The sequence below is a fragment of the Rhinatrema bivittatum genome, chromosome 3, assembly GCF_901001135.1.
Source record: "Rhinatrema bivittatum chromosome 3, aRhiBiv1.1, whole genome shotgun sequence".
NCBI lineage: Eukaryota > Metazoa > Chordata > Amphibia > Gymnophiona > Rhinatrematidae > Rhinatrema > Rhinatrema bivittatum.
The window spans coordinates 168,911,874-168,936,080 of NC_042617.1; the positions used below are offsets into that span (position 1 = coordinate 168,911,874).

General features: G+C 49.2%; 1 protein-coding gene across 3 annotated transcripts in view; it reads left to right on the forward strand.

Moving 5' to 3' along the window:
• SPAST (spastin) overlaps positions 1–24,207 on the forward strand; it is a 367,367-nt gene that overhangs the window by 76,736 nt on the left and 266,424 nt on the right. For 2 of the 3 annotated variants that reach the window (XM_029593917.1, XM_029593915.1), the window contains exon 4: positions 699–794. The exons of the other annotated variant lie outside the window; for it this stretch is intronic. In XM_029593917.1, coding sequence (XP_029449777.1) covers positions 699–794 — 96 coding nt within the window. The remainder of the gene's footprint in view (positions 1–698; positions 795–24,207) is intronic. 3 annotated transcript variants of the gene reach the window in all.

Consider the following 24,207-nt stretch of genomic DNA (forward strand, 5'->3'; position numbering starts at 1 on the left):
CAAATAAAGCCGTAATTTTGTATTCTATAGTTTTTCCTTGTAGAGTTGTAACAGAGCCAGAGTCCATTGTCAAATTGTCATTAACAATTTGAATTGCATATATTTGTTTTTTTTGGAGATTTATATTGTGTATGTATACACAGTGAGGACAATAAAGCCATTTCTTCAAGTAAAAAAGTGTTTTACTTGTGGAAATGGGCTTTTAGAAAATTGTCTACATTGTGTATGATTGCAAGTTTGCGTGTACTTACTGCATAGTGCAGAGGTGTTCCTGCAGGCAGGGTTAAGTTTTGAAGGCAACAGCACATGTAGTTTTGGATTTTCAAAACTGTGTGTGGTATTTTGACCGCAAATTTACCTGAAGAGAAAGCAGATGCTAATCTCTGCAGGTACTTTTTCCTACAGCAGAAAACAAGCACCCACAGGAAAACTAAGCATATAATTTAGCTTTATTTTTTTGTGCAGATCCTGTGCATCAAAACTACCCATGATGTTTGCACCAATATGGGCAGTTTGCTTAAACCAGCCGAGGACAATAAGTTTTTTTTAAAGGTAGAAATTTGAAGCCCTGCTGTTGATTGAGAGAGATTCCTGATCCCTTTTAGTAATTAGAAATTTATTAGTTTTTGTTACTTCATTTGATTTTATTTTTTTGTCATTGTTTTTTTTTCCTTTCCCCCCTTCTGTTTATTACATAGAGAATCTGCAAGCAGGTATGCAAGTTCCCAAGCCGCAAATGGAGGTCTGTAGCGACAGTACTAACCTGGCATTTCGCAATGGACACCTCCATTCAGGTGGGTTTGGTTTCCCCAACACCTAATTAATTTGGGGATATTTGGTAGGACAGATTATACCTAATAAGGTCTCTCCTCTGCCCCTTCACCCAATGTGCCCAATTGTGAATCTCTGTACTTCTGTCTTTTTGTTTGTTTTTTGTTTTAATTTTTTAAAGCATTTGTTAAGATAATTGCCAGCCTTACAGAATTAACTGCTGAACACATTAAGCCAGCTTCATTTGTCTTCCAATTCTGTTTAAGTTCATCTTTGTTTCTACCAGAGTTCAGAAATCAGAGGCCTCCCCAGAGGGAAGGTGCGGCCCTGGAAAGGCAAGGCTGAAGAATGAGGGTAGAGCCCAGGGGTTGGACAGGATCCAGAAGTACTTAGATATAAGAGCAGGAATACTAGAACCAAGATTACTAGGCAGGAACACTGGAAACGGAGTCAGAATCATGGGCCGGATGGATAGCACTTCTGTGAGGTGGATGCTGAGAAGGTTGATGGGACCAACACAGTATGCCTTCTGAGCATGGTTTATATATTGGTGTCAGTTTGGGGTACAACCAGTGCTGGTCCAGTTGGACTGCTGCAGAGGCATGCCTAGCTTTCCATATTATAGAGGATAAAAATACTAGGCCTCCCTGCAGCTCCACATAAAACTCGCAGAGTCACAAGTTCAAACAGTGTCTCCCCCCGAGAGTTTCTCACTTTTACAACCTTTAGAATGTTTTTTTTAAATATAAGGTTGGCATGGAGATTTTTAAACATTTGTTAAATGTTTGTCTGTTTTACCTTTTTTGTGTTAGTCTACAATGTATACTGTTTGTATGTAACAGAATATATTAAATATTTTTATAGTGCCAGGCTTGTGAAATATTAGACAGTTTCAGTTTGTGTATATATATATCTGTTTTAGTTGACTTTGGCCTTTTCTCCCAGAACAAGCAGGATGGTATTCCTCACAGATAGGGCTGCATCTGAGGATGTCACCCATCACGGAATACTTTTGTCAAAGTTTCTAGAACTTTGACTGGCACACTGAGCATGCCGAGCATACCACCAACCATGTGGCCACATGGGGTCCCCCTTCAGTCTCTCTTTTTTTCTGCGCAGCATTTGCCTCGCGGTTCTTGGAACTCTGTGTGTTTTTCCTCACGGAAATTTTTTGAAGTTTACCTTTACATGCTACCCTGTGGTGGGGTCCCCCATCGAGCATAGACTCCTCCGACGTTTTGGTGAGTTCACTTTGCGGTTTTGCGGTCGGTTCATCTTTATTCACCTCATGGTGACAGATGATCACAGATTGCACGCTGCCTATTTTTACCATGGCGACTGGGTTTAGGAAGTGCCCCTGAGTGCCCGCGGACTGTGTCCATAACTGACTCGCACAATGTGTCTCTTCTCTGCCTCGGGCCTTCCCATGACGTCAGTCGATGTCCGAGCTGCGCCCAGATGACCCCCAAAGGCCGGCGCGCCTGCCTGGAGAAGATGGAGCACTTGTTTGGGCCCAAGCAACCTGCTCCATTGACTCCGGTGACGAATATATCGGGTCGAGGGGATCCATCTGATTCTGGTCTCTCTCCATCAAAGCCCTGCCGGGAGGACCGAGGAGCAGGAGATCGACCTTTGCCGGCATCGACCCATTCCAAGGCTTCCCCATCATCCTCGGAACTGGAGAAAGACCGGGCTGAGCACTGTGAGAAGCATCGCCACCGGCACCAACATGCATCTCCATTCGGTGGCAGCATCGTCCTCGACCGAGCCTCCTCCGAAGAGGCCCCCGGGGAGAGGAACCCCCATCCTCCTCTGGACCTGGGAGCCCAAGGCGTTCCTCACCGGTAATGGTGATGGGTACAGAGCCTCCACGGACTTCCATGGACGCTCCGTGATGCCTAGCCTGCCTGCCTCCTTCAGGGTCGGTTCTCTCCACACCCTCGTTCCAGGAGGTGTTGGACAGTATGGTCCAACAGGCAGTGCTCAACGCCCTTCGGGGTTTTCAATCGCCACAGACACCGGCCCTTTTACTGGCATCGGAACAGGCGACATCCATGTTGGCACCCCTTCTGGAAAAGCTAGACGTCCTGCTCAGTGCTCTGCCGACATAGCCTGTACCAGCCAAGCCTCCAGTGCCCAGCCAACCACCGATACCTCCTCTGGTCTCCATCCCAATCCCGGGCTCCTTGAAGGAGGAAGATGCGGCAGGACCACCGATGCAGGATCCCATATCGGTCCTTCCGGTGCTCTGGCGTTCCTCTCAGGTCCCGGTGCCCTCAGTGCCGGCACCACCATTATCTGTGCCACCCTCTCTCCTCGACCCAGGCACATCCCTGGTGATGAAGAGGCCCCCGAAGACCTATGGGGTGATGCCTCCTCGGACCATTCTTTGGAGGCTTCCGAGGACCTGTTTTCAGAACCTTCTCCCCCGGAGGAAAGATGACGCTCACCCGCGGAAGACCTCTTCTTTGCTAGCTTCATAAGGGAAATGGCAGAGACAATACCCTTCCAATTTGCAACAGAGGAAGATGCCTGCCACAAGATGTTGGAGATCCTATGGTTTGTGGACGCTGCAAAAGAGGTCATGGCTATCCCAGTCCATGAGGTTTTCCCAGACCTCCTGCACAGTCTCTGGGAACATCCCGGTACTGTGCCTCCAGTCAATAAACAGACCAATGCCACGTACCTAGTGCAACAGGCCCTAGATTTTCAAAGCCAATAGCTCCACCAGTCAGTTGTGGTAGAGTTAGCCCAGAAGAAGGTCAAGAGGACCCGCCCTCATTCCTCTGCCCCTCAGGGAAAAGACCAAAGAGCCCTAGATGTCCTTGGTCGACGGGTTTTCCAGGGGTCTATGCTGGTTGCTCACATAGTGGCATACCAGCTCTATATGACCCAGTATAATTGAAACCTTTGGAGACAAGTCCAAGAGTTTTCGGAATCCCTGCCACAGCAGTTTCAGGAGAGTCTGGACTCCATTCTCCAAAAGGGGTTGGAAGCCGGAAAGCACGAGGTGAGGGCGGCATATGACGCCTAAGAAACGGCCTCAAGAATCGTAGCAGCTGGCATTAGCGCCAGATGCTGTGCCTGGCTTGAGGCCTCAGATCTTCGTCCTGAGATAACAAGACAAATTGGCGGACCTCCTCTGTACAGGAGAGAACCTGTTTGGTGATAAAATCAGTGACGCAGTGGCCCAATTCAAGGATCACCATGAGACCCTGCATCTGCTCCTGCTACCACAGATGCCCCCTGAGTGGCCTGTCGTGGTCCAGATAGGGACACCAGAAAACAGTTCTACAAACCACAGAGATACTACCCCCCCAGCATCCCATGCTTGTAAAACTCTGCCCTCTCAATGAGACCATCCTTGCCAAAAGAGGGCACAGCCAACTCCCCAGCCTAGCCCTGCAACTGGGTTTTGACTCACATCCAGAGAGCAGAATCCAACCCCCCTGCCTGCACCAGCCAACCCACCTGTTGGAGATCGTCAGTGCTGCTTCGCCAGGAATTAGATACCAATCACCACTGACCGATGGGTATTGTCCATCATAGCCCACTGTTACCACCTCAATTTTCTCATGGTGCTGCCAGACTCCCCACCTTCTCAGTCGTGGAGTCTGGTTGATCACACAGCGGCCCTGCTACAGTCGTGGAGTCTCAAAAACTGTCATTCATCGGGGCAGACCTGGTCACGACTTTGGCCAAGGCGTTCCTTCCCAACGCATGCGTAGCCAACCTGGCAGCCTCCATCCGATGCCAACGACTACCTCTGTCCACCTGCTCCTCGGGTTGTTGGGGCCCATGGCATTGTCTGTCCATGTCACCCCAATGGTCCACCTAGCCATGAGAGTCACCCAGTGGACCATGCGATCTCACTGGAGCCAAGCTTCTCAAAAACTCTTGGTATGGGTCCTCATAGCCACTCCACTCTGGTGGATGCAGAAATCCAACTTGAACAAAGGGCTGCCTTTTCAGCTCCCGACAACTCAATAACTTTTGACCACAGATGCCTCCAACCTAGGCTGAGGTGCCAATGTCAACTGCCTCCACACACAAGGGATGTGGTCGAGAGCCGAGGCAGCCTGCCAGATCAACTTCCTGGAACTCCAGGCGATGCGGTACGTCCTCTACGCATTCCAGGACTGCCTATCCAACAAGGTCATCCTGATCCAGACGAACAACCAGATAGCCATGTGGTACCTCAACAAATGGGGGCACAGGCTCTTACCTGCTCTGCCAAGAGGCGGCGCAGATTTGGGCTTGGGCCCTGTCACGTTCCATGCTCCTGTGAGCCACTTACCTGGCAGGCACACAGAATGTAGTGGCGGCCCGCCTCAGCTGGACATTCCAGGCCCACGAATTGTCTCTGAATCCCCTGTGTGGCAACCAGGATCTTCCGCCGGTGGGGTCAGCCAGATGTCTATCTCTTTGTGTCCTCACAGAACCACAAGGTGGACCAATTCTGCTCCCTACAGGGGGATCAAAGGACACCACCCGTGGATGCCTTTGCCCACTCCTGGAGCACGGGTCTGTTATATGCGTACCCTCCAATTCCGCTAACAAACAAGACTCTCGTGAAGCTACAGCAGGACTGAGACTCCATGATCCTCATAGCTCCGCATTGGCCATGTCAGGTCTGGTTCTCCATCCTCCGCAACCTCTGTCCAGGAACCCATTTGCCTGGGCACCTCGCCCGACCTCATCATGCAGGATCAGGGCAGGCTACGCCACCCGAACCTCTGGTCCCTATCCCTGACAGCCTGGATGTTGAAAGCCTGATACTCTAGCCCCTCAACCTTTTTGCTAATGTCTCGCAGGTCCTAGTAGCTTCTCAAAAACCTTCCACAGGGAAGTCATATCGGGTGACGTGGAAAAGGTTCTCCTCGTGGTTCACGCAAGAAGGCCTTGACCCCTTCTCTTGCCCCATGCCGAGGCTTTTGGACTACCTCTTGTGCCTTTCGGAGTCCGGTCTACAGACAAGCTCAATTCGGGTACATCTGAGTGCCATTAGCGCCTACCATCGAGGGGTGGGCGATACCCCAGTCTTGGTGCAGCCCTTAGTGGGTTGCTTCATGAGAGGCTTACTACAACTAAAGCCTCCACTACGTCGTCCCTTTGTGGCCTGGGTCCTCAACATGTGGCTCATGCGGCCTCCGTTTGAGCCCCTGTGGTCCTGCGAATTTAAGCACCTCACTTGGAAAGTTTTCTTCCTCATGGTGGTTACTTCTGCTCGCAGAGTAAGTGAGCTGCAGGCCCTGGTAATCTATCCACCTTTCACAAGGTTCTTCCACGACAGGGTGGTACTGCGCACTCACCCCAAGTTCCTGCCTAAGGTAGTTACGGGCTTTCACCTAGATCAGTCCATTGTTTTGCCCACTTTTTTCCCCGAAGCCACACTCATACCCAGGTGAGTGGGCTCTGCACACCTTGGACTGCAAGCATGCTCTCGCCTTTTATTTAAAGCGCACCGCAGCCCACAGGCAGTCAACCCAACTCTTTGTCTCCTTCGATAAAAATAGACTAGGAATTGCGGTGGGCAAACAGACTCTCTCTAATTGGTTGGCGGATGGTATTGCTTTCTGCTACCAGCAAGCAGGCCTTCCGTTAGAGGGCCGAGTAAAAGCGCACTCAGTGAGGGCCATGGCAGTGTCAGTGGCACACTTCCGAGCAGTTCCTGTTTCTGAAATCTGCAAAGTCGCGACGTGGGGTTCCCTTCTCACCTTCGCAACCCAATACTGTCTGGCTAAGGACGGTCGACAGGACAGTGTCTTTGGCCAGTCTGTCCTCTGTAATTTGTTTCCAGTGTAACAACCCAACTCTTCCTACCTAGGGCCCTGTCTGGTGTTCAGACTGCCCCATTGTTGTCAGCAGCACCCCTGTTTGTTGTGCTTGTTGCATGCTCTTAGGTCTCTGTTGGCCCAAGATGTTCTGGAAGCAGCCTGCAGCTCGCTATTCACCCATCTGTGAGGACTACCATCCTACTTGTCCTAGGAGAAAGCAGAATTGCTTACCTGTAACAGGTGTTCTCACAGGACAGCAGATTGTTAGTCTTCACAAGACCAACCCGCCACCCTGTGGAGTTGGGTTCGCTATCGTTTTTTAAATTTTTTTTTTGCTCGTACTTTTGCTATAAAACGAGACTGAAGGGGGTCACCGTGTGGCCAAAAGGTTGGTGGCATGCTGAGCATGCTCAGTGTGTCAGTCAAAGTTCTAGAAACTTTGACAAATGTATTCTGTGACAGGGCTCCAACTGATGATGTCTCCCATTTGTGAGGACTAACATCCTGCTGTACTGGAAGAACACCTGTTACAGGTAATAATCTCTGCTTTCTGATTATCTCATAAATGATGGATAGAACATTAACATATATGGTCACACGTAATCTCTGACCCCGAAAGCAGTAAGAATGAAAATTAAAGCAAATAGAATAGGCTGATATTGCATATTTGTTTTATACAACAAGATTTTTTGTTCTTTAGTTTCAAAAAAAACTTCCCACTTAACCTTCCTTTTTCCTCCAATAAGATATATAGTAAAAGATGAAAAGTACCTTAGCTAAAATAGTTCCTACAGTAATGAAATAAAAATAACTTAAAAAACCAGTTATATATGCATAAGCTGACTTAGAAAAATAAATTTTACTGTAAACATGTATTTATCCATTGACAAGCAAGATGAATCAGCCACACAGATGGGCAATGTCATTCAATGTAATGACACATTTGTTCTACACCTGTAGAAAAGCCTAGAAGGCTTTACCTTACTTGCATGGGACTTCCTGCTGTGTTGCTGCTGTGCAAGGCCCCTTCGAACCTAGGTGAACATGTTTGTCATCGCTTCAGATTCTTCTTGTAATTCAGCCCCTCTTAGTCGTGATTTTCTTTCTTTGCTCAATCTTATTGCCATAGAGTGGGTGATTTTAATAAGTTTTCATTGTTTTTCCATCTCAGGTGCTGGGTCCCAGGGTTCACAAGTACTTGGGAAGGATCTCAAAAGGTCAATAGATTCCATGCTGCTTATCCCGGGGTAAGCAGTGGATTTCTCTAAGCCCACCTTAATGGTGAATGGACTTTCCTTCCAGGAAATTTCTTCCAGTCCACTCATTTTGTAGTCTTCTATTGTAACTCCTGTCAGCCAAGCTGAAGAGCCCTAACCTCTTTAGCCTTTCAATCCCCTTTACCATTTTGGTCACCCTCCTCTGTACCGCTTCTAATTCCGCTATGTCTCTTTTGAGATGCAGTGACCAGAACTGCACACAAAAGGTGTGCTCATACCATGGAGTGATACAAAGGCATTATGATATTCTCACAGGACAAGCAGGATGGTAGTCCTCACATATGGGTGACATCATCAGGATGGAGCATAATCACGGAACATTTGTCAAAGTTTCTAGAACTTTGACTGGCACCTTTTGGGCATGCCCAGCAATGCACTGACCCTGCATCCAGCAGGGGTCCCCCTTCAGTCTTCTTTTTTCCGTGCAGAAGTAGCCACGCTGGTTAAGGAGCTCTCTGGAGATTCCTGACAGGAATTTTCCTCACAGAACTTCATTCAAAAATTTTCAAAACATTGTACCCCATAGGGGTCCCCCCTTCAATATCCATACTCCGCGGTCGAAAGGTAAGGTTTTATCCTTTTTGCGGTCGATTCCCGTCGAGTTATCCCTTCGGGGCCTACCGGCCATCGACCACACCATGGCTACATTTTTGTCGGAGCCATGGCGTCGGGTTTTCGTCGGTGCCCCAACTGTACTTGGACAGTGTCCATCACTGACCTGCATGGAGTCTGTGTTATGTGTTTGGGGTCCCACCACGATGTCCTAATTTTCCCCAAATGTGCCCAAATGACACCGAAGGGCCATAAGCCCCGATTAGAGAAGATGGACTTTCTCTTTCAGTTAAAAACCCCGACTCCATCGATAGCTTCAACATTGTCTGAGCCGGTGCCATCGGCCTCTTGCCAGCACCGGGATACCGCTGCTGTTCGACTGGCGTCTACCATTCCAAAAGTGTCGATAGCCTCTTTGCCTCCTCAGGAAAAAGACCGAGGAGAACATTGTGAAAAGCGTCGACACCGGCATCGGAAGGCTCAGTCCGTCGATCCAGACCAGTCCTCGGCATCGACGTCGATAGAGCCTCCGACAAAGAATCCCCATCCTCTTCTGTGACCGAGTCACCGAGGCGTTCCCCACCTTCAGTGGTGCAGGGATCCGCGATTCCACATTCACCGGTGGACCCTCTGGCTACGCCAGTGCTGCCTCCTACTCCAGAGCTGGGGTTACTCGCCCCAGGTCTCCGCGAGGAATTGGATCGGATGATCCAAGAGGCCATTGGAAAAGCACTTCAGGGTTTCCATCCTCCATAGACTCCGGTACCGGTCCCCGAGCCAGTCACCGATCCGATTCCCATAGCGCTCGCACCGCTACTGGGTAGACTGGATGCATTGATCGGTGCCCTTCCACCGCTGGAACCGAGAGCACCGGTGGTTCCAGTACCTTCTACTCAGAATCCATTATCGGATGAGGAAGATACACAGATACCCATTCCACCGTCTGGGATCTTACCACCGACTTGTCCAACGATATCACCGGTTCCTTCGGTGCCTCCATTGATGCCGTCTGTGCCGCCTCCGATGCCATCGATGCCTAGGCCTGGACCTTCAGGATTAGCACCCTTTCTCCCTGCTGGAGATCTGTTAGGTGCTGGAGACCAACCCTATGATCCCTGGACAGATGATACGTCCCAGGATATAAATGATCTACCATCAGAGCCCCCTCCCCCAGATGAAAGCAGATGTTCTCCACCAGAAGAGCTGTCTTTTATTAATTTCGTTAAGGAAATGTCTGAAACCATTCCCTTCCAACTTCAGACAGAAGAGGACTCTAGGCACAAGATGCTGGAGGTCCTCTAGTTTCTTGATGCTCCTAAAGAAATCATGTCCATACCTATTCATGAAATCCTGCTTGATCTCCTAAAAAGAAACTGGGAACACCCATGTTCAGTTCCACCTGTCCAACCGCAAGACAGATGCCACCTATCTGGCACAGTCAGTTCCTGGGTTCCAGAAGTCTCAGTTGGATCATATTCTGTGGTTGTCAGCCCAGAAGAAGGCACGACGTTCAAAACCTCATTCCGCCATACCTCCAGGGAAAGAGCAAAAATCCCTGGATGCTTTTGGCAGGCATGTCTTCCATGGCTCTATGCTCATATCTCGCATAGCCTCTTACCAGTTATACATGTCCCAGTATAATAGAGACTTCTTCAAAAGGATCCAGGACTTCTCTGATTCGTTACCAGAGCAACTCCAGACTCAACTTCATACTCTAGCACAGAAAGGTCTAGATGCTGGAAAACATGAGGTCCGCGCTGCTTATGATATCTTTGACATTGCCTCTAGAGTGTCTGCAGCAGGGATTAGTGCACGAAGTTGGGCCTGGCTCAAATCCTCTGACTTAAGACCAGAAGTCCAAGACAGGCTAGCAGACCTACCCTGTGTGGGAGATAATCTCTTCGGGGAAAAGATCCGAGAGACGGTGGCGCAGTTGAAGGACCACCATGAAACGCTGCTCCAGCTTTCTTCAGTGCCATCTGAGTTCCCTTCCATGCCTAAGAGGACTTTCAGACGAGACTCTAAGCGGCCAACCTTCAGGCCAAGGAAATTTTATCCTCCGGCTTCTAGAGGACACCCTTCAAGACCTTACCAAAAAGGTCAATCCAGGCAGACTCTGCCTCAAAAATCTCATCCAGCTTCTCAGCCTGGACCAGCGTCAGGGTTTTGACTCCTTCCTAGAGAGTGTAAGCAAACCTCCTCTTCCATCCATACCAGTCAGAGGTCGACTATGCCACTTCAACAGTGCTTGACACACAGTCACCACAGACCAGTGGGTACTTGCAGTAGTCACCCAAGGTTACCACCTAAATTTCCTGACTGTTCCAGCAGACTCTCCACCTTGGCGGGGGGGGGGGGAAATCTGATCACTCTCCCTTGCTTGAGCAGGAGGTCTCATCCCTCCTCCTATCCCGAGCAATAGAACCGGTACCCCTCTCCCAGCAGGGGCAGGGATTTTATTCCTGGTATTTTCTAATACCAAAAAAGTCAGGTGGCGTACGCCCGATATTGGACCTCCATGTACTAAACAAATTTCTGCACAGAGAAAAATTAAAAATGGTAACCTTGGGCTCTCTACTTCCTCTTCTACAAATAAGAGATTGGCCATGCTCTCTAGATCTTCAGGATGCATACACATACATCTCAATCACACCATCTGATCGCAAATTCCTGCAATTCCTGGTCGGCCCTTGTCATTTTCAGTACCGTGTACTGGCGTCTGCTCCACAAGTATTCACCAAGTGCCTAGTGGTAGTCACGGCCTTGCTCAGGAATCAGGGGATTCATATCTACCCTTATTTCGACGATTGGTTGAAAAGGGCTCCGACTCAGCAGGGCGCACTAACCTCCTTGCGTCTCACTATCTGATCTCCTATCTGATCTCCCACTCCAGACTGGGTGGGAAGAATCTTTGCGAGACGCTCTGGTGTTAGGTACCAGCGATAGGGCTGCTTATATCCGTTTTCCATTAGTGTTGCAGAGATCGAGGCTTTGCTAAGATGAAGATATATATGTGACCAGTCGTCTTCGGTATATTCAGTCTGTAGGTCAGCAGTCCAGGCCCTGATATGAGCCGGGATGACGTCCAGTTTCGCATTAAGTATTTGGTAGACCTTGGCTATTAATCCTTGAAGTATACTTCTAGTTGAGCAATAGCCTTCAAAAAGAGATTTTCCCTTACCCAGGCTAGTTTTCAGATGCTGTGATAGGCAAAAATGACGTATTTGTAAGTATGCCAGATATTCATTCTGGGGTATATTATATTTTTGACTCATGAATGTGAAAGAGTGAATGTCTTCTCCACCCCAGATATGCTCAAAAAGCGTAACTCCCCTGTTACGCCACTGGGCAAAGGAGTTGCGGTCAGTGCAGGGTGTAAATGCGACGTTGTGAAAGAGGTGTGTGAGAGATGGTAGCAGGGCTTCTTTCTGACTAATTTCTCCTTCCACTTGCTCCATAGATCAATTGTGTGTCGAGTTGTAGGAAGTAAGGAGGTGACGCCTCTCCACGTTTTCCTGGGCTGCCAGGCCAAGGCTGCCAATGGCACTGCCGGGAGTTGAGATTTGTTCAATGACTGCCCAGTGCTTAGGCTTGGCCGTCTGATGCCAAACAATGAGTGGGCGGAGTTGTGCAGACACGTAATACCATATTATGTTAGGAACCCCCAGGCCCCCATTTAACTTAGTTTGGTATAGTACCTGCCTGCTTACCCGAGGAGGCCTTTTTTTCCAAATAAAACTGAACACTTTTCGCTGCCAGGATTTTAACAGAGCATTAGGGATTTGTATGGGTAAAGACTGGAACAGATATAGCAGCCTGGATAAAATATTCATTTTAACTGTCGCTATGTGACCCAACCATGAGAAAGTGAGGTTGCCCCAAATATCCAGATCACGGAAGATTTTTTTTGAGTGGCGGATAATTTAAGCGAAAGAGATCCGTTGGGTGAGATGGAATTTGAGTCCCCAAGTATTTGAGGTGTTTAGTTGCCCAGCGGAAGGGATGAGACAACTTCAGATGAGCAACAGTTTCAGGACGGCAAGTCAAATTAAGAATATCTGACTTGTCCCAGTTTACCTTAAAGCCTGACACTCCGGCAAATTTGTGGATTTCATCTTCGATGGCTGTTAGGGATGCATGAGGGTTAGTGAGAGAGAACATAATATCATCAGCAAATAAAGTGATTTTAAAATCTTGCTGTTCAAAGGAGAAACCTGCAACCTGTGGATTCCCCCGGATATTGGCCGCTAGTGGCTCCAAAAAGAGAGCGAAAAGGAGAGGGGATAAAGGGTACCCCTGCCTGGTGCCACGTCCCACTTGAAAGCGGTCAGAGTACCCACCATTAATTTTAAGGCATGCTTGGGGGTTGGTATAAAGACTCGTGATCCAGGTGCAAAAGTAGGGTCCAAAACCCATTTTGCGTAGCACACTAAATAAAAAAAAAGGCCAGTGTACCAGGTCGAACGCCTTTTCAGCATCTATAGAGAGAAAAAGCGATTTGACTTTTTGGGTATGTGCCCACCAATCAGCTTACGAGTATTGTCACCTGCCAATCTGCCTGGCATGAAGCCAGCTTGATCCTGGTGTATTAGGCCGGTTAAATAATTATTCATTCTGTCCGCTAGAATCTTTGCGAGTAGTTTAAGATCTAGGTTGAGCAGAGATATGGGTCTGTACGACCCGCAGACCGTGGGGTCTCTACCTGGTTTTTGCAGAATGGTAATCCCGGCCAGATTGGAATTATGGGCCAGGGAGCCCCCGTCCCGTAGATGAATTAAATACTTTTTGGAGATAAGCAACAATATAGGGGGCAAAGGTTTTATAAAACTTCGTTGACAGTCCATCTGGGCCGGGGGATTTCCCAATCTTCAATGTTTTAATGGCGGCGAGAATTTCAACGGTAGATATTTCTGCATCTAATGCGGCTTGCGCCTCGGGAGTTAGACTGGGCAAACTGACCCCTGCCAAATAATTTGAAATTGACTCGGGAGATATAGAGTCTGCAGCAGAGTACAGAGTGTTATAAAAATTTAGAAATCTAGAGCGGATAGCCGTATTGGTAGTTAGAGTATCCCCCTTTTCATCTTTAATTTTGGCGATATAGTTCTGGCTAGAAATTTGTTTCAATCGACGGGCTAGGTGGCGACCAGTTTTATTTCCTCCCTCGAAATAGGATTGTTTAGCAATATGGAGTAGGTGGACCATTTTGGCAGCTTCCAACCTTTGGAGTTGTTCTCGTTTGCTAGAGAGAAGAGCCCAGCTTTTTTGGGAGCCCGTGCATTGGTGCTCTCCTGATAGATGAAGGATATCTTTTCTCAAACCCATAGCTAGTAAGTTATCCTGTTTTTTTACATAGGTCGCCCTGGAGATTAAGAGACCCCTCAAGTACGCCTTTAGGGACTCCCAAACTGTAGGAGGTGTAACTTCTCCGATGTCATTGTCTGAGAGGTAAGTACAATTTGATCAGTTAAAAAAACTGGTATAGCTAGAATCTGTTAGCAAGGAGTCATTGAGCCTCCAAAAGTGATTCCCACGATCATACTGTGGGAAAGAGAGTTCAACAATGACTGCCGAGTAGTCTGTCCAGGCCACGGGTTGAATATCTGGTTTTGTAACTTGGGAGAGCATGGCTTTATCGGCCAATATATAATAGATGCGAGAGTGCGACTGGTGAGGAAGTGAATAGAAGGTGTATGATCTGGATTTGGGGAAGTGCATCTGCCAGACATCCGTCAGCTGCTAGTCCTCCATTAGCAGTCTAAACTTTTGTCGGTGGATGGGTGCCGCCGTAGCGGTCCCCTTAGCGGTATCTAAAGCCGGAACTCGCGCCAAGTTAAAATCCCCACCCACTATCAATTTTCTGGTGCTATGCTGTAAGAGAACTTGGTTAAGGGTATCATAAAACGCTCCCTGATCTTGGTTGGGTGCATATATATTTACCAGAGTATACTCTACTCCTTCAATCAAAAGTGTCAAAAGAAGGTATCTTCCTCCTGGATCTCTAATACATGTTTGGCAGTCTAAGACCAGGTGTTGAGAGAACAAAATACAAACTCCTGTAAATTTTGCTGCTTTGGGACAAGAAGTAAAATATTGAGTCGGGTAATCACGTGATTTCATGAGCGATTCATGCTTGCCCTTCAAGTGGGATTCTTGGACAAAAATAATGTCCGCTTTTAACACTCCCATTTCTTTAAAGAAAGAATGTCTTTTAAAAGGAGAATTAAGTCCCTTGACATTGAGGGAAACTAAACGAAATGAGGCCATAGGATTACCTAGGTGGTCCCAGGTCTACTATTAATGCCCCCTCCAGGGAAAGGTCCAAATCGCTCCGATGTATTCTGAAATAGAGACATTCTAGGAAATACAGTGTCAAAGACATCATTCTCCAAAGACAAAGTTGCCCGTTATTGTTCAACAACCACCTTACAACGAAGTGCAGGAAAAAATAAGCACATAACCCCCTTTCTTTCAAAAGCATCCCCCTGTCCCCCCTCCCGTCTCCCCTTCCCCATGATCTGCACATAGTACCAAGCAGATCAAAATAGCTAAATAGCTTGGAGGAAACGGAATAGAACATCATCCCGTGAGTGCCTTTTAGCCCAGATACGATATTTTCAACTGAGAACTGAAAGAAAACAGTTTAGAAGTGAACTATAGTGGAATACCGCCTAAGGTTTGGAGTGTTACATAAACCTCAGCAAGGAACTGTGTTCACTAGAAAGAAGGACTGAACTTGCATCTGTTCCTTCAGAGAGGTGATCAGGTAACCTCCGTGGTCTTCTGAGAGTCTGATTGCCGCTTCAGGTGGCTATTTCTAGCTCCCACACGTTGCCACTTCGGGCGAGAGTCTCTGAAAGAAGGGCACACTTTTTGTCGCCAGTGGTGCCTGGGAGACAAATCCACGATCCTTTAGCTGGAGTATCGCTTCCTCAGCAGTCAGAATGCGGGCGGTGGTGCCTTCCCATGTATACTGGAATTCAAAAGGATGAAGCCATCGATATTTAATTCCTGCCTTCCTGAGAAAGGTTGTAGCTTCTTTAAGGTCTTGGCGATTTTGAAGAGTAGCCTGGGATAAGTCCGCATAGATCAAGATGTCCTGATTCTCCCAGCTCCAGCGTTGTTGTTTTCGAGCTTGGGTGGCTATTTTTTCTTTAAGAGCATAGTCGTGAAAACAAACTATAATGTCTCTGGACTGGTTGGAGCTGGGTGCTCGTAATGCCCTATGAGCCCTGTCTAATTTAATATCTGGCGCTTGGGCATTCGCGGAATCTTCGTCGCTCAGTGGTAAGAATGTGCAAAAGCGCTGTATGAGCGTTGTGCAGTCACCATTTTCTGGAGTTTCAGCAAAGCCGCAAAACCGAAGGTTCCCCCCTCCGGGCACGATTTTAAAGATCTGCTAGTTTAGCTTTGATGGCGATATTATCGTCTTGGAGGTCAGAGCAAGCATCTTGAAGGTGTTTGAATGATTCAGCCTGCGCGTCGACACGGTTGTCAATGTCGCCCACTCTGCGCCCCAGAGTAGCCATCTCGTCTTGGAATTCTCCCAGCATAGTTTGTACCTCTTTCTTATATGTTTTAAGGTCTTTGCGGAGGATCCCAAACCATTCTCGGAACTCAGCTTGAGTCGGTGTTGTATCATCGGATTTAGGGAAAGAGTCATCAGAGTCGGAGCCGCCATCTTTGGAAAGCATGTCCGCGGTCTGATCTGTAGTGGCGCGGCCCCGCTCCTCAGCTTTCTTGTTGGAAAAGCTTTGGAAATCCACCAATTTCCTTTTAGCGGCCATCTCCTGCAGAGGTAGAGGTTGTGCCACTCAAGTTGGAGCAATTTGGTAGGCGGTTCGGTCCCCAGAAACAGTACTTTTAATGTGGCTGATGGAGGAGCTCACTGTTCAAGCAGCCATGCAGCTCGATGACGTCACTTCCCAGGAGGGTGCTTCTATGTCTGTGTAATGTGTATGTGAGACAGGGAGGGTGCTTTTGTGTGTGTGTAATGCCTGTGAGACAGGGAGGGTGCTTCTGTGTCTGTGAGACAGGGAGGGTGCTTCTGTGTGTGTAATGTGTCTGTGAGACAGGGAGGGGTGCTTGTGTGTATCAATGTGTGTGTGCGAGAGAGAGATGGAGCATTTTTTGGCTGGCTGTGTCTGTGAGAGGGGGCATTTGTGTGATTGAGAGAGCCTGGCCAGAGAGGTGATGTAGGTATGTGTGAGAGAAGACTGATCAGGGAGATGATTGGTATGTGTGTGCTTGTGTGTGTGTGTGTGAGAGAGACTGGTTGGGGAGTTGAATGGTGTGTGAGAGACAGAAACTGGTCCTAAGGTTGTGACTGGTGTGTGTATGTGTGTGTGAGAGAGAGAAGAGACTAGTTGTGGTCCCTAAGGAAGAAGACCGTGAGAACATCTTCAGCAGCTACTGCTGCTTCTGGTGTGGCCTGCAAGAGAAAGGAGTAGGAGAACTGCTGGAGAGGGTAAGTAAAGGTGGTTTTTTAAGTTCATTTTTCTTGATTGACTACCATTTTAATTATTGGGTAATATTTGAGGTGTCTGCTGTTTTGAAATATTTTATTGGTGTTTGGTAAAGCTTTCAAAATTTGCATGAGCCTTTAATTATTGGATATTCTATTCATCAGCTGTTTTGAAATTATTTTATTAGTATGATTTTACTATTATGATTAATGATATATAAATCTTGATTTTGATTGTTTCATGAGGAATGGTGAAATTTTTGTTTTTTCCATTGTTCCACTGTATAGAGTCTGGCATGATGTGTTTTACAGTTCAGTTTTTGTCTGCACATTTCTATTTATACTTTATGTGGCTTTATTCTGTATTTGGTGAGGGTTTGTGTTCTGCATGCAAAGACTGAGATGAAGCATTCTTTTAGCATGTGGTTTCTCTGTAGGGATCTGTTCTGTTTTCCTGATAGGAGGTATATTGATATTTTATATTCTGGTGTAATATTTTTGGTATTCTTTTTCATAGGTAGGGTTGTTATTCTTTGAGTGTTGGCAGATAGTATTGTGCTGATACGGGAGGACCATGCCAAAATATATCACAATAGGTATGCCATATGAATTCCAAGATGCAAAGTTTTCTTGTTGGCATCACAACAGTGCATGAAATATCACAACAACGTTTATATTAATTTTACCTCAGAATGTCATTTTTCATGTAAAATGTTATAAATGCATAATTTAAAATTATGTATGGGGAGGTGGAGGCACCAGGCTGTAAGGTTTGCCTAGGGTGCCTAATACCCTTGCACCGACCCTGGGAATGGGGTGGTCTCTGGGGGAGAGGGACATCTGTGTGCAGACCTGTGAGAATGGAGGGAGGTGTAGGAATGGTAAGTAGAACAATGGGTGGGGTGGAATTTCAGCATAGGTGCAGGAGAAATAGAAGTGGTGGTAGTAGATTACAAGGAAAGGATGTGGAAGAGGCATAGGTGGGGATTGGGCAAAGGGTGGATAGAAGGACCTGGGAGTTGTGGAAGAAGTTGACATGAGCGTATGGAGGAGTGAAGGCTGATTTGAAGGGGGAGTGTAGAAGAGTACATAAGAACATAAGAAATTGCCATGCTGGGTCAGACCAAGGGTCCATCAAGCCCAGCATCCTGTTTTCAATAGAGGCCAAACCAGGCCACAAGAACCTGGCAATCACCCAAACACTAAGAAGATCCCATGCTACTGATGCAATTAATAGCAGTGGCTATTCCCTAAGTAAACTTGATTAATAGAAGTTTCCTGTCGTGTAGCCAGATGGACTCAGAACAAGTGGGTATAGTGTGCTCGTGCTAGCAGTTGGAGACGGATCTGACGTCAGCACGGGTACATATACCCCCACAGGAAGTGAAGCACTTCAGTAATTTCCGTCTCCAAAGCAGTTTGGAGAGCCTGCACGCTCGCTGAGCGTGTTTCCAATCTACTTTCTACTTTCTACTTGCTAAACTTTTACAGAACGACGAGCCCCACACTCCTGCGGTGATATCCTCGGGTCCCTCCCCCAGTTGAGTTTCCGGGGTGATTTCCGCGATCCCTCGGAGGTTTCGGCCTCGGTCCGGTGGCCGAATCGCGGCAGGGACCCAGCCCCCGAGTGAGGCTTGGGCGGGCTGAGAGGCGCCTCGGTCCCGGCGTGGACCTGGAGGCAGCGGGTGCATTTCCTCAAGCGCGGTGGTGAAGGTATTTCCCCTCTCCCCCCGCAGCCGGAGACTGCCCGGGTTCCAGCCAGGAAGCGCCAAGGATCAGGTAAGGCGTACATCTCTTACTTTTGGTCTCCGAGGTACGAGGATCGGCGGCGTTGCCTGTATGCGGCATGCCGTGGAGGTCGCCATTTTGTCGGCCTTGTTCAGGTATTGAGCGCCCATGATAGGCGCCTGTATCGTATTGAGTGCATATTTGCTGACCACTTCTTATTGAGCGTATATTGTATATCATTTAGCGTATATTGCTGACCGCATATTATTGAGCGCATATTGTATTAAGCGTATATTGCTGACCGCATATTATTGAGCGCCTATTGTATTAAGCGTATATCGTTGACTGCATATTATTGAGTGCCTATTGTATTAAGCGTATATAGTTGCCGCTTATTCTTGAGCGCACATTGTATTGAGCGCATATTGTATTCAGCGTATATTGCTGACCGCATATTGTTGAGCGCATATTGTATTAAGCGTATATAGCTGCCGCTTATTATTGAGCGCTTATTGTATTGAGCGCATATTGCTGCCGCATATTATTGAGCGCATATTCTTCAGCGCGCAGTGGACCATTCGAACGCCCTGGCGTCTCCGGTGGCGGTGCCTTCTGATTCCGGTGTGAAAGCTCTCGGCCTCTGCTCAGCATGCCAGCTTAGAGCCACGCACAGCGAGGAGCCAGACTCCCTTTGTGCCCAATGTGAGGAGGCAGTAGGAGCCTCGGGCCAGGACCAGTCTCAACCAAGGGTTGCTGACAGTTCCCTAGGGGCCACCCCGGATCTAGCAGGCAGTCTCGAACAACCTGGGATCCCGGGGGACTTGGTACCCCGACGACTAGAGACCACTTCCATTTCCTGGGTGGCTCTCTTTAAGGGAATCCATGCTTTTGTACAGATGCAATCAGCTTCCCGTCCAGGCCCTGCTGCTGCTGCTGCTGCTGCTGCTGCTCCAGCTGATCCTGCCCCTGGACCTTCGCGCCCTTATCGTGGGCAAGAACACCCGCCTCCGGGCAATCCGGGTCAGGCGGACCTTGATGTTTCGGAAGACGAGTCCAAACCCTCCGAGGAGGGGGAACTTCCCGCGGGGATTGAGCCATATCGAACCATGAGGCGGTTCTTTCCCAAGGAAGATCTCTCCAACCTGGTATCCCAGTGCCTGGCGGAGTTGGCTATTACTAGCCCCAGCACTACGGTGCCATCTACACAGAACCCTCTGCTGGAAGGTCTTGGTCCTACAGCCTGCCATTTTCCCTTCTTGCAAGCTGCACAGCAACTGATAGATCTCGAATGGGCTGCACCAGCGGCCTCATTCAAAGGGGGTCGGGCCCTGCTGGGCATGTACCCCCTGGATCCGGCAATCAAGGAGATGCTGGCGTGCCCTCAGGTGGACGCCTTGGTTAGCGCGGTGGTCAAGCGCACTACCATTCCAGTTGAGGGGGGGGGCGGCCCTCAAGGAACCTCATGACCGGCGACTGGACGCCATCCTGAAACAGACCTTTGAGGTGGCAGCTCTGTCTTTATGAATCGCAACCTACTGCACAGTGGTGACGTGTTCCTGTTTGTCACAGGTCAGGAACAATGCTCGAGCAGCGGACATGGAGCCCGCTCTCTCGTTCCTCACGGATGCGGCATCCGACCTAGTCAGTACAACAGCCAAGGGAATCTCATCTTCTGTAGCTGCCCGGAGGCAGCTCTGGATACGGAATTGGTCAGCCGATGCTCCTTCAAAGACACGCCTCACCAGAATGCCCTTTAGGGGTTCTTTCCTGTTTGGCAGCGACCTTGATAAGTTGGCCAGCACATGGGGTGCCTCTCCAATACCTCGCCTGCCGGAAGATAGGTTCAAGAGGAACCAGCGCGCCTTTCCGAGGCCTTCCAGAGGCAGAAGCTCTCAGCGCTTCATTCCCTATAGGGGTCGCTACCAGGCGCCTCGTCCTCAGGCCAGGAACCAGTCCTTTCGGACCAAGCAGTATAAGAGGGGAGCCAGCTCGGGTTCCGGGCCCGGCCGCGCCTCCCAATGAGATTCAGCCGATCCATCAGGGGGACGGAGCCATAGGGGGCAGGTTAACCCTCTTCTACCCCAGATGGGTCGAGATTACGTTGGACCAGTGGGTCCTAGCCATCATCCTAGAGGGGTATTATCTGGACTTCCATCATCTTCCTCCGGACAGGTTTGTGGAATCTCCGTGTCCAATCCACAAGAAGGCAGCATTGGAAGCTACCCTGGCGAGGCTCCTGTCCTTGAAAGCCATAGTCCCAGTACCTGCATGGGAAATGGATTCTGGACATTATTCCATTTATTTCATGGTATCCAAGAAAGAGGGCACTTTCCGGCCCGTACTGGACCTCAAGTCAGTCAACCAATACTTAAGGGTCCCGAGGTTTCGCATGGAAACTCTGCGCTCAGTCAAGACCGCAGTACAGCTAGGAGAATTCCTCACGGCCTTAGACTTGTCAGAAGCCTACCTGCATATCCCGATCCATCCAGATCATCAGCGCTACCTACGCTTCAAGGTTCTGGGACGCCACTTCCAATTCCGGGCTTTGCCCTTTGGGCTAGCCACGGCACCGCGGACCTTCACCAAGGTAATCGTAGTGGTAGCAGCGGCGCTCAGACGGGAAGGAATCCTGGTCCATCCCTACCTAGACGATTGGCTGATCAGGCAAAATCACGAGAGGAGAGCAATCGGGCAACCAACAAGAGTGATCGCCCTTCTGGAAAGCCTGGGATGGGTAGTCAGCCTAAACAAGAGTTGCCTACAGCCTTCCCAATCACTGGAATACCTGGGAGTCCAGTTCGACACCCAGGCAGACAAAGTCAGTCTCACCACCAAGAGAAGGTTAAAACTTCAGACGCGTCTCCGGTCCTTGATGGGAGCCAGCCGGCCCACAGCTCGGGATTATCTGCAGGTTCTCGGCCTCATGGCATCCACCCTGGAAGTGGTACCCTGGGCAAGGGCCCATATGAGACCTCTACAAAGCTCCCTGCTCTCTCGCTGGAGCCCCTGCTTCCGGAATTACTCGGTCCATCTACCTCTGCCAGCCAGAGTGCGGACCCAGTTACGGTGGTGGTTGCAGTGCAACCACACGAGCAGGGGGGTCAAAGATGTCCTCTCCCACATGGATTCTGCTCACCACAGATGCCAGCCTGAGCGGCTGGGGAGCACACTGCGAAGAACTCACCGCCCAAGGGCGGTGGAACAGAGAAGAAGCAGGGTGGAACATCAACCGCCTAGAGGCATGGGCAGTCCGGTTAGCCTGCCTGCGATTTGCTCACAGACTGCGGAACCAGGCAGTCAGAGTGATGTCAGACAACGCCACCACGGTGGCATACATCAACCGTCAGGGCGGAACCAGAAGCCGACAGGTGTCCCTAGAGATAGCCCCGATGATGGCTTGGGCAGAGGCGAATCTTCAGGACATCTCCGCCGTCCACATTGCCAGAAGGGACAACACCGCAGCAGACTTCCTCAGCAGGGAAAGCCTAAATCCAGGGGAATGGCAGCTGTCGCCCACAGCCTTCCAGATGATTGTGGATCACTGGGGATTCCAGACATGGACCTACTAGCGGACAGGTCCAATGCTCAAGTACCCAGATACTTCAGCAGCAAGCGAGATCCGTTCTCTCACAGGATCGACGCCCTGGTTCAGCCATGGCCTCCAGGGGCCCTGCTTTACGCCTTTCCTCCGTGGCCCCTGCTGGGCATCTTTATCCACAAGATTCAGAAGTACCGGGGCCTAGTTCTTCTAGTGGCACCAGACTGGCCAAGAAGACCCTGGTACGCGGACATGAGAAGACTGCTGGCAGGGGAGCCTCTTCCCCTGCCTCCTCTCTGGGACCTGCTACGTCAAGGTCCCATCCTCCACGAGGATCTGGCTCAATTCTCTCTTACGGTCTGGCCATTGAGAGGGCTAGGCTGAAGAAAAGAGGTTACTCGGAGCCGGTGATAGATACACTCCTCCGAGCTCGCAAGTTTTCCACTTCCCTCACCTATGTAAGGATCTGGAGAGTATTTGAAGCCTGGTGCGACACTCATGGCACCAATCCACATGCGACCACAATCCCTATTGTTTTGGATTTCCTGCAGGATGGACTTCAGAAGGGTCTCTCCCTCAGCTCCATCAAGGTTCAGGTGGCTGCGCTGTCTTGCTACGGTCCCCGGAGGGAAGGCAAGACCATTACCACGCACCCAGATGTTTCTCGCTTCCTGAAAGGAGTCAAGCATATTCGTCTGCCACTGAAGTGGCCTGTGCCTGTGTGGAACCTCAACATAGTTTTGGATTTCCTCACGGGATCCACCTTCAAACCCCTTCGGGGCCTATCTCTCCGTTCTCTAACTTTGAAGATGGTATTCTTGCTGGCCGTATGTTCAGCACGCCGTATGTCAGAGCTACAAGCGCTGTCCTGCCGTGATCCCTTTCTTAGGATCACTCCAGAGGCTATCCATCTTCGCACGGTTCCATCCTTCTTGCTGAAGGTAGTCTCACAATTTCACCTCAACCAAACCATATCCTTGCAAACCACGGCAGGTTTGAAGAAATCAGAAGAAGGGCGTTTACTACGCCATCTCGACATCGGCAGATTACTGCCCAGATATCTGGAAATGACAGAAGCCGTACGAAAGACGGACCATCTGTTCGTCCTTCACAGCGGGAAAAGACAAGGAGAAGCGGCCTCTCGGCCCACTATCGCCCGCTGGATTAAAGAAGTTATCAGAGTGGCCTACGTAGAGGCCGGGAAGGCACCACCTCTACAAGTCAAAAGGCTCATTCGACCAGGGCCCAAGCAGCATCTTGGGCTGAATCTAGGATGCTGTCACCTGCAGAAATATGTAAAGCGGCGACATGGTCCTCCCTCCATACCTTCTCCAGGTTCTACCATCTGGATGTCCAGGCCAGGGAGGACACAGCATTTGCGAGGGCGGTCTTACACGCGGTCCTCAGGCAGCCTCCCGCCCAGTCCGGGAGTAAAGCTTTTGTACATCCCACTTGTTCTGAGTCCATCTGGCTACACGACAGGAAATGGTGAGATTACTTATCTGATAATCTCGTTTTCCTTAGTGTAGACAGATGGACTCAGCATCCCGCCCAGCTGCCAGTATACATGGGTTTCACCGATTCAAGGTAAGCCATGTCCTCTGCTTACATAAGAGTGTCCCCCTTGCCAGGTGTCGACGCCTTCCGATTGGGAATGCTGGCGGTCTCCAGCTAATATCAATCGGTCAGGGGAATCCTGTTTCACTATTTCATTGATTGTCAGTACACATATATCCATAACAGCTTTTGCAAGGAAGATTACTGAAGTGCTTCACTTCCTGTGGGGGTATATGTACCCGTGCTGACGTCAGATCAGTCTCCAACTGCTAGCACGAGCACACTATATCCACTTGTTCTGAGTCCATTTGTCTACACTAAGGAAAACGAGATTATCAGGTAAGTAATCTCACCATTAATGGACTTTTCCTCCAAGAACTTATCCAAACCTTTTATGAACCCAGCTACACTAACTGCACTAACCACATCCTCTGGCAACAAATTCCAGAGTTTAATTGTGCGTTGAGTGAAAAAGAATTTTCTCTGATTAGTCTTAAATGTGTCTTAGTTGATGTTCAGGAATGGGCAGCACAACCCCTCCCA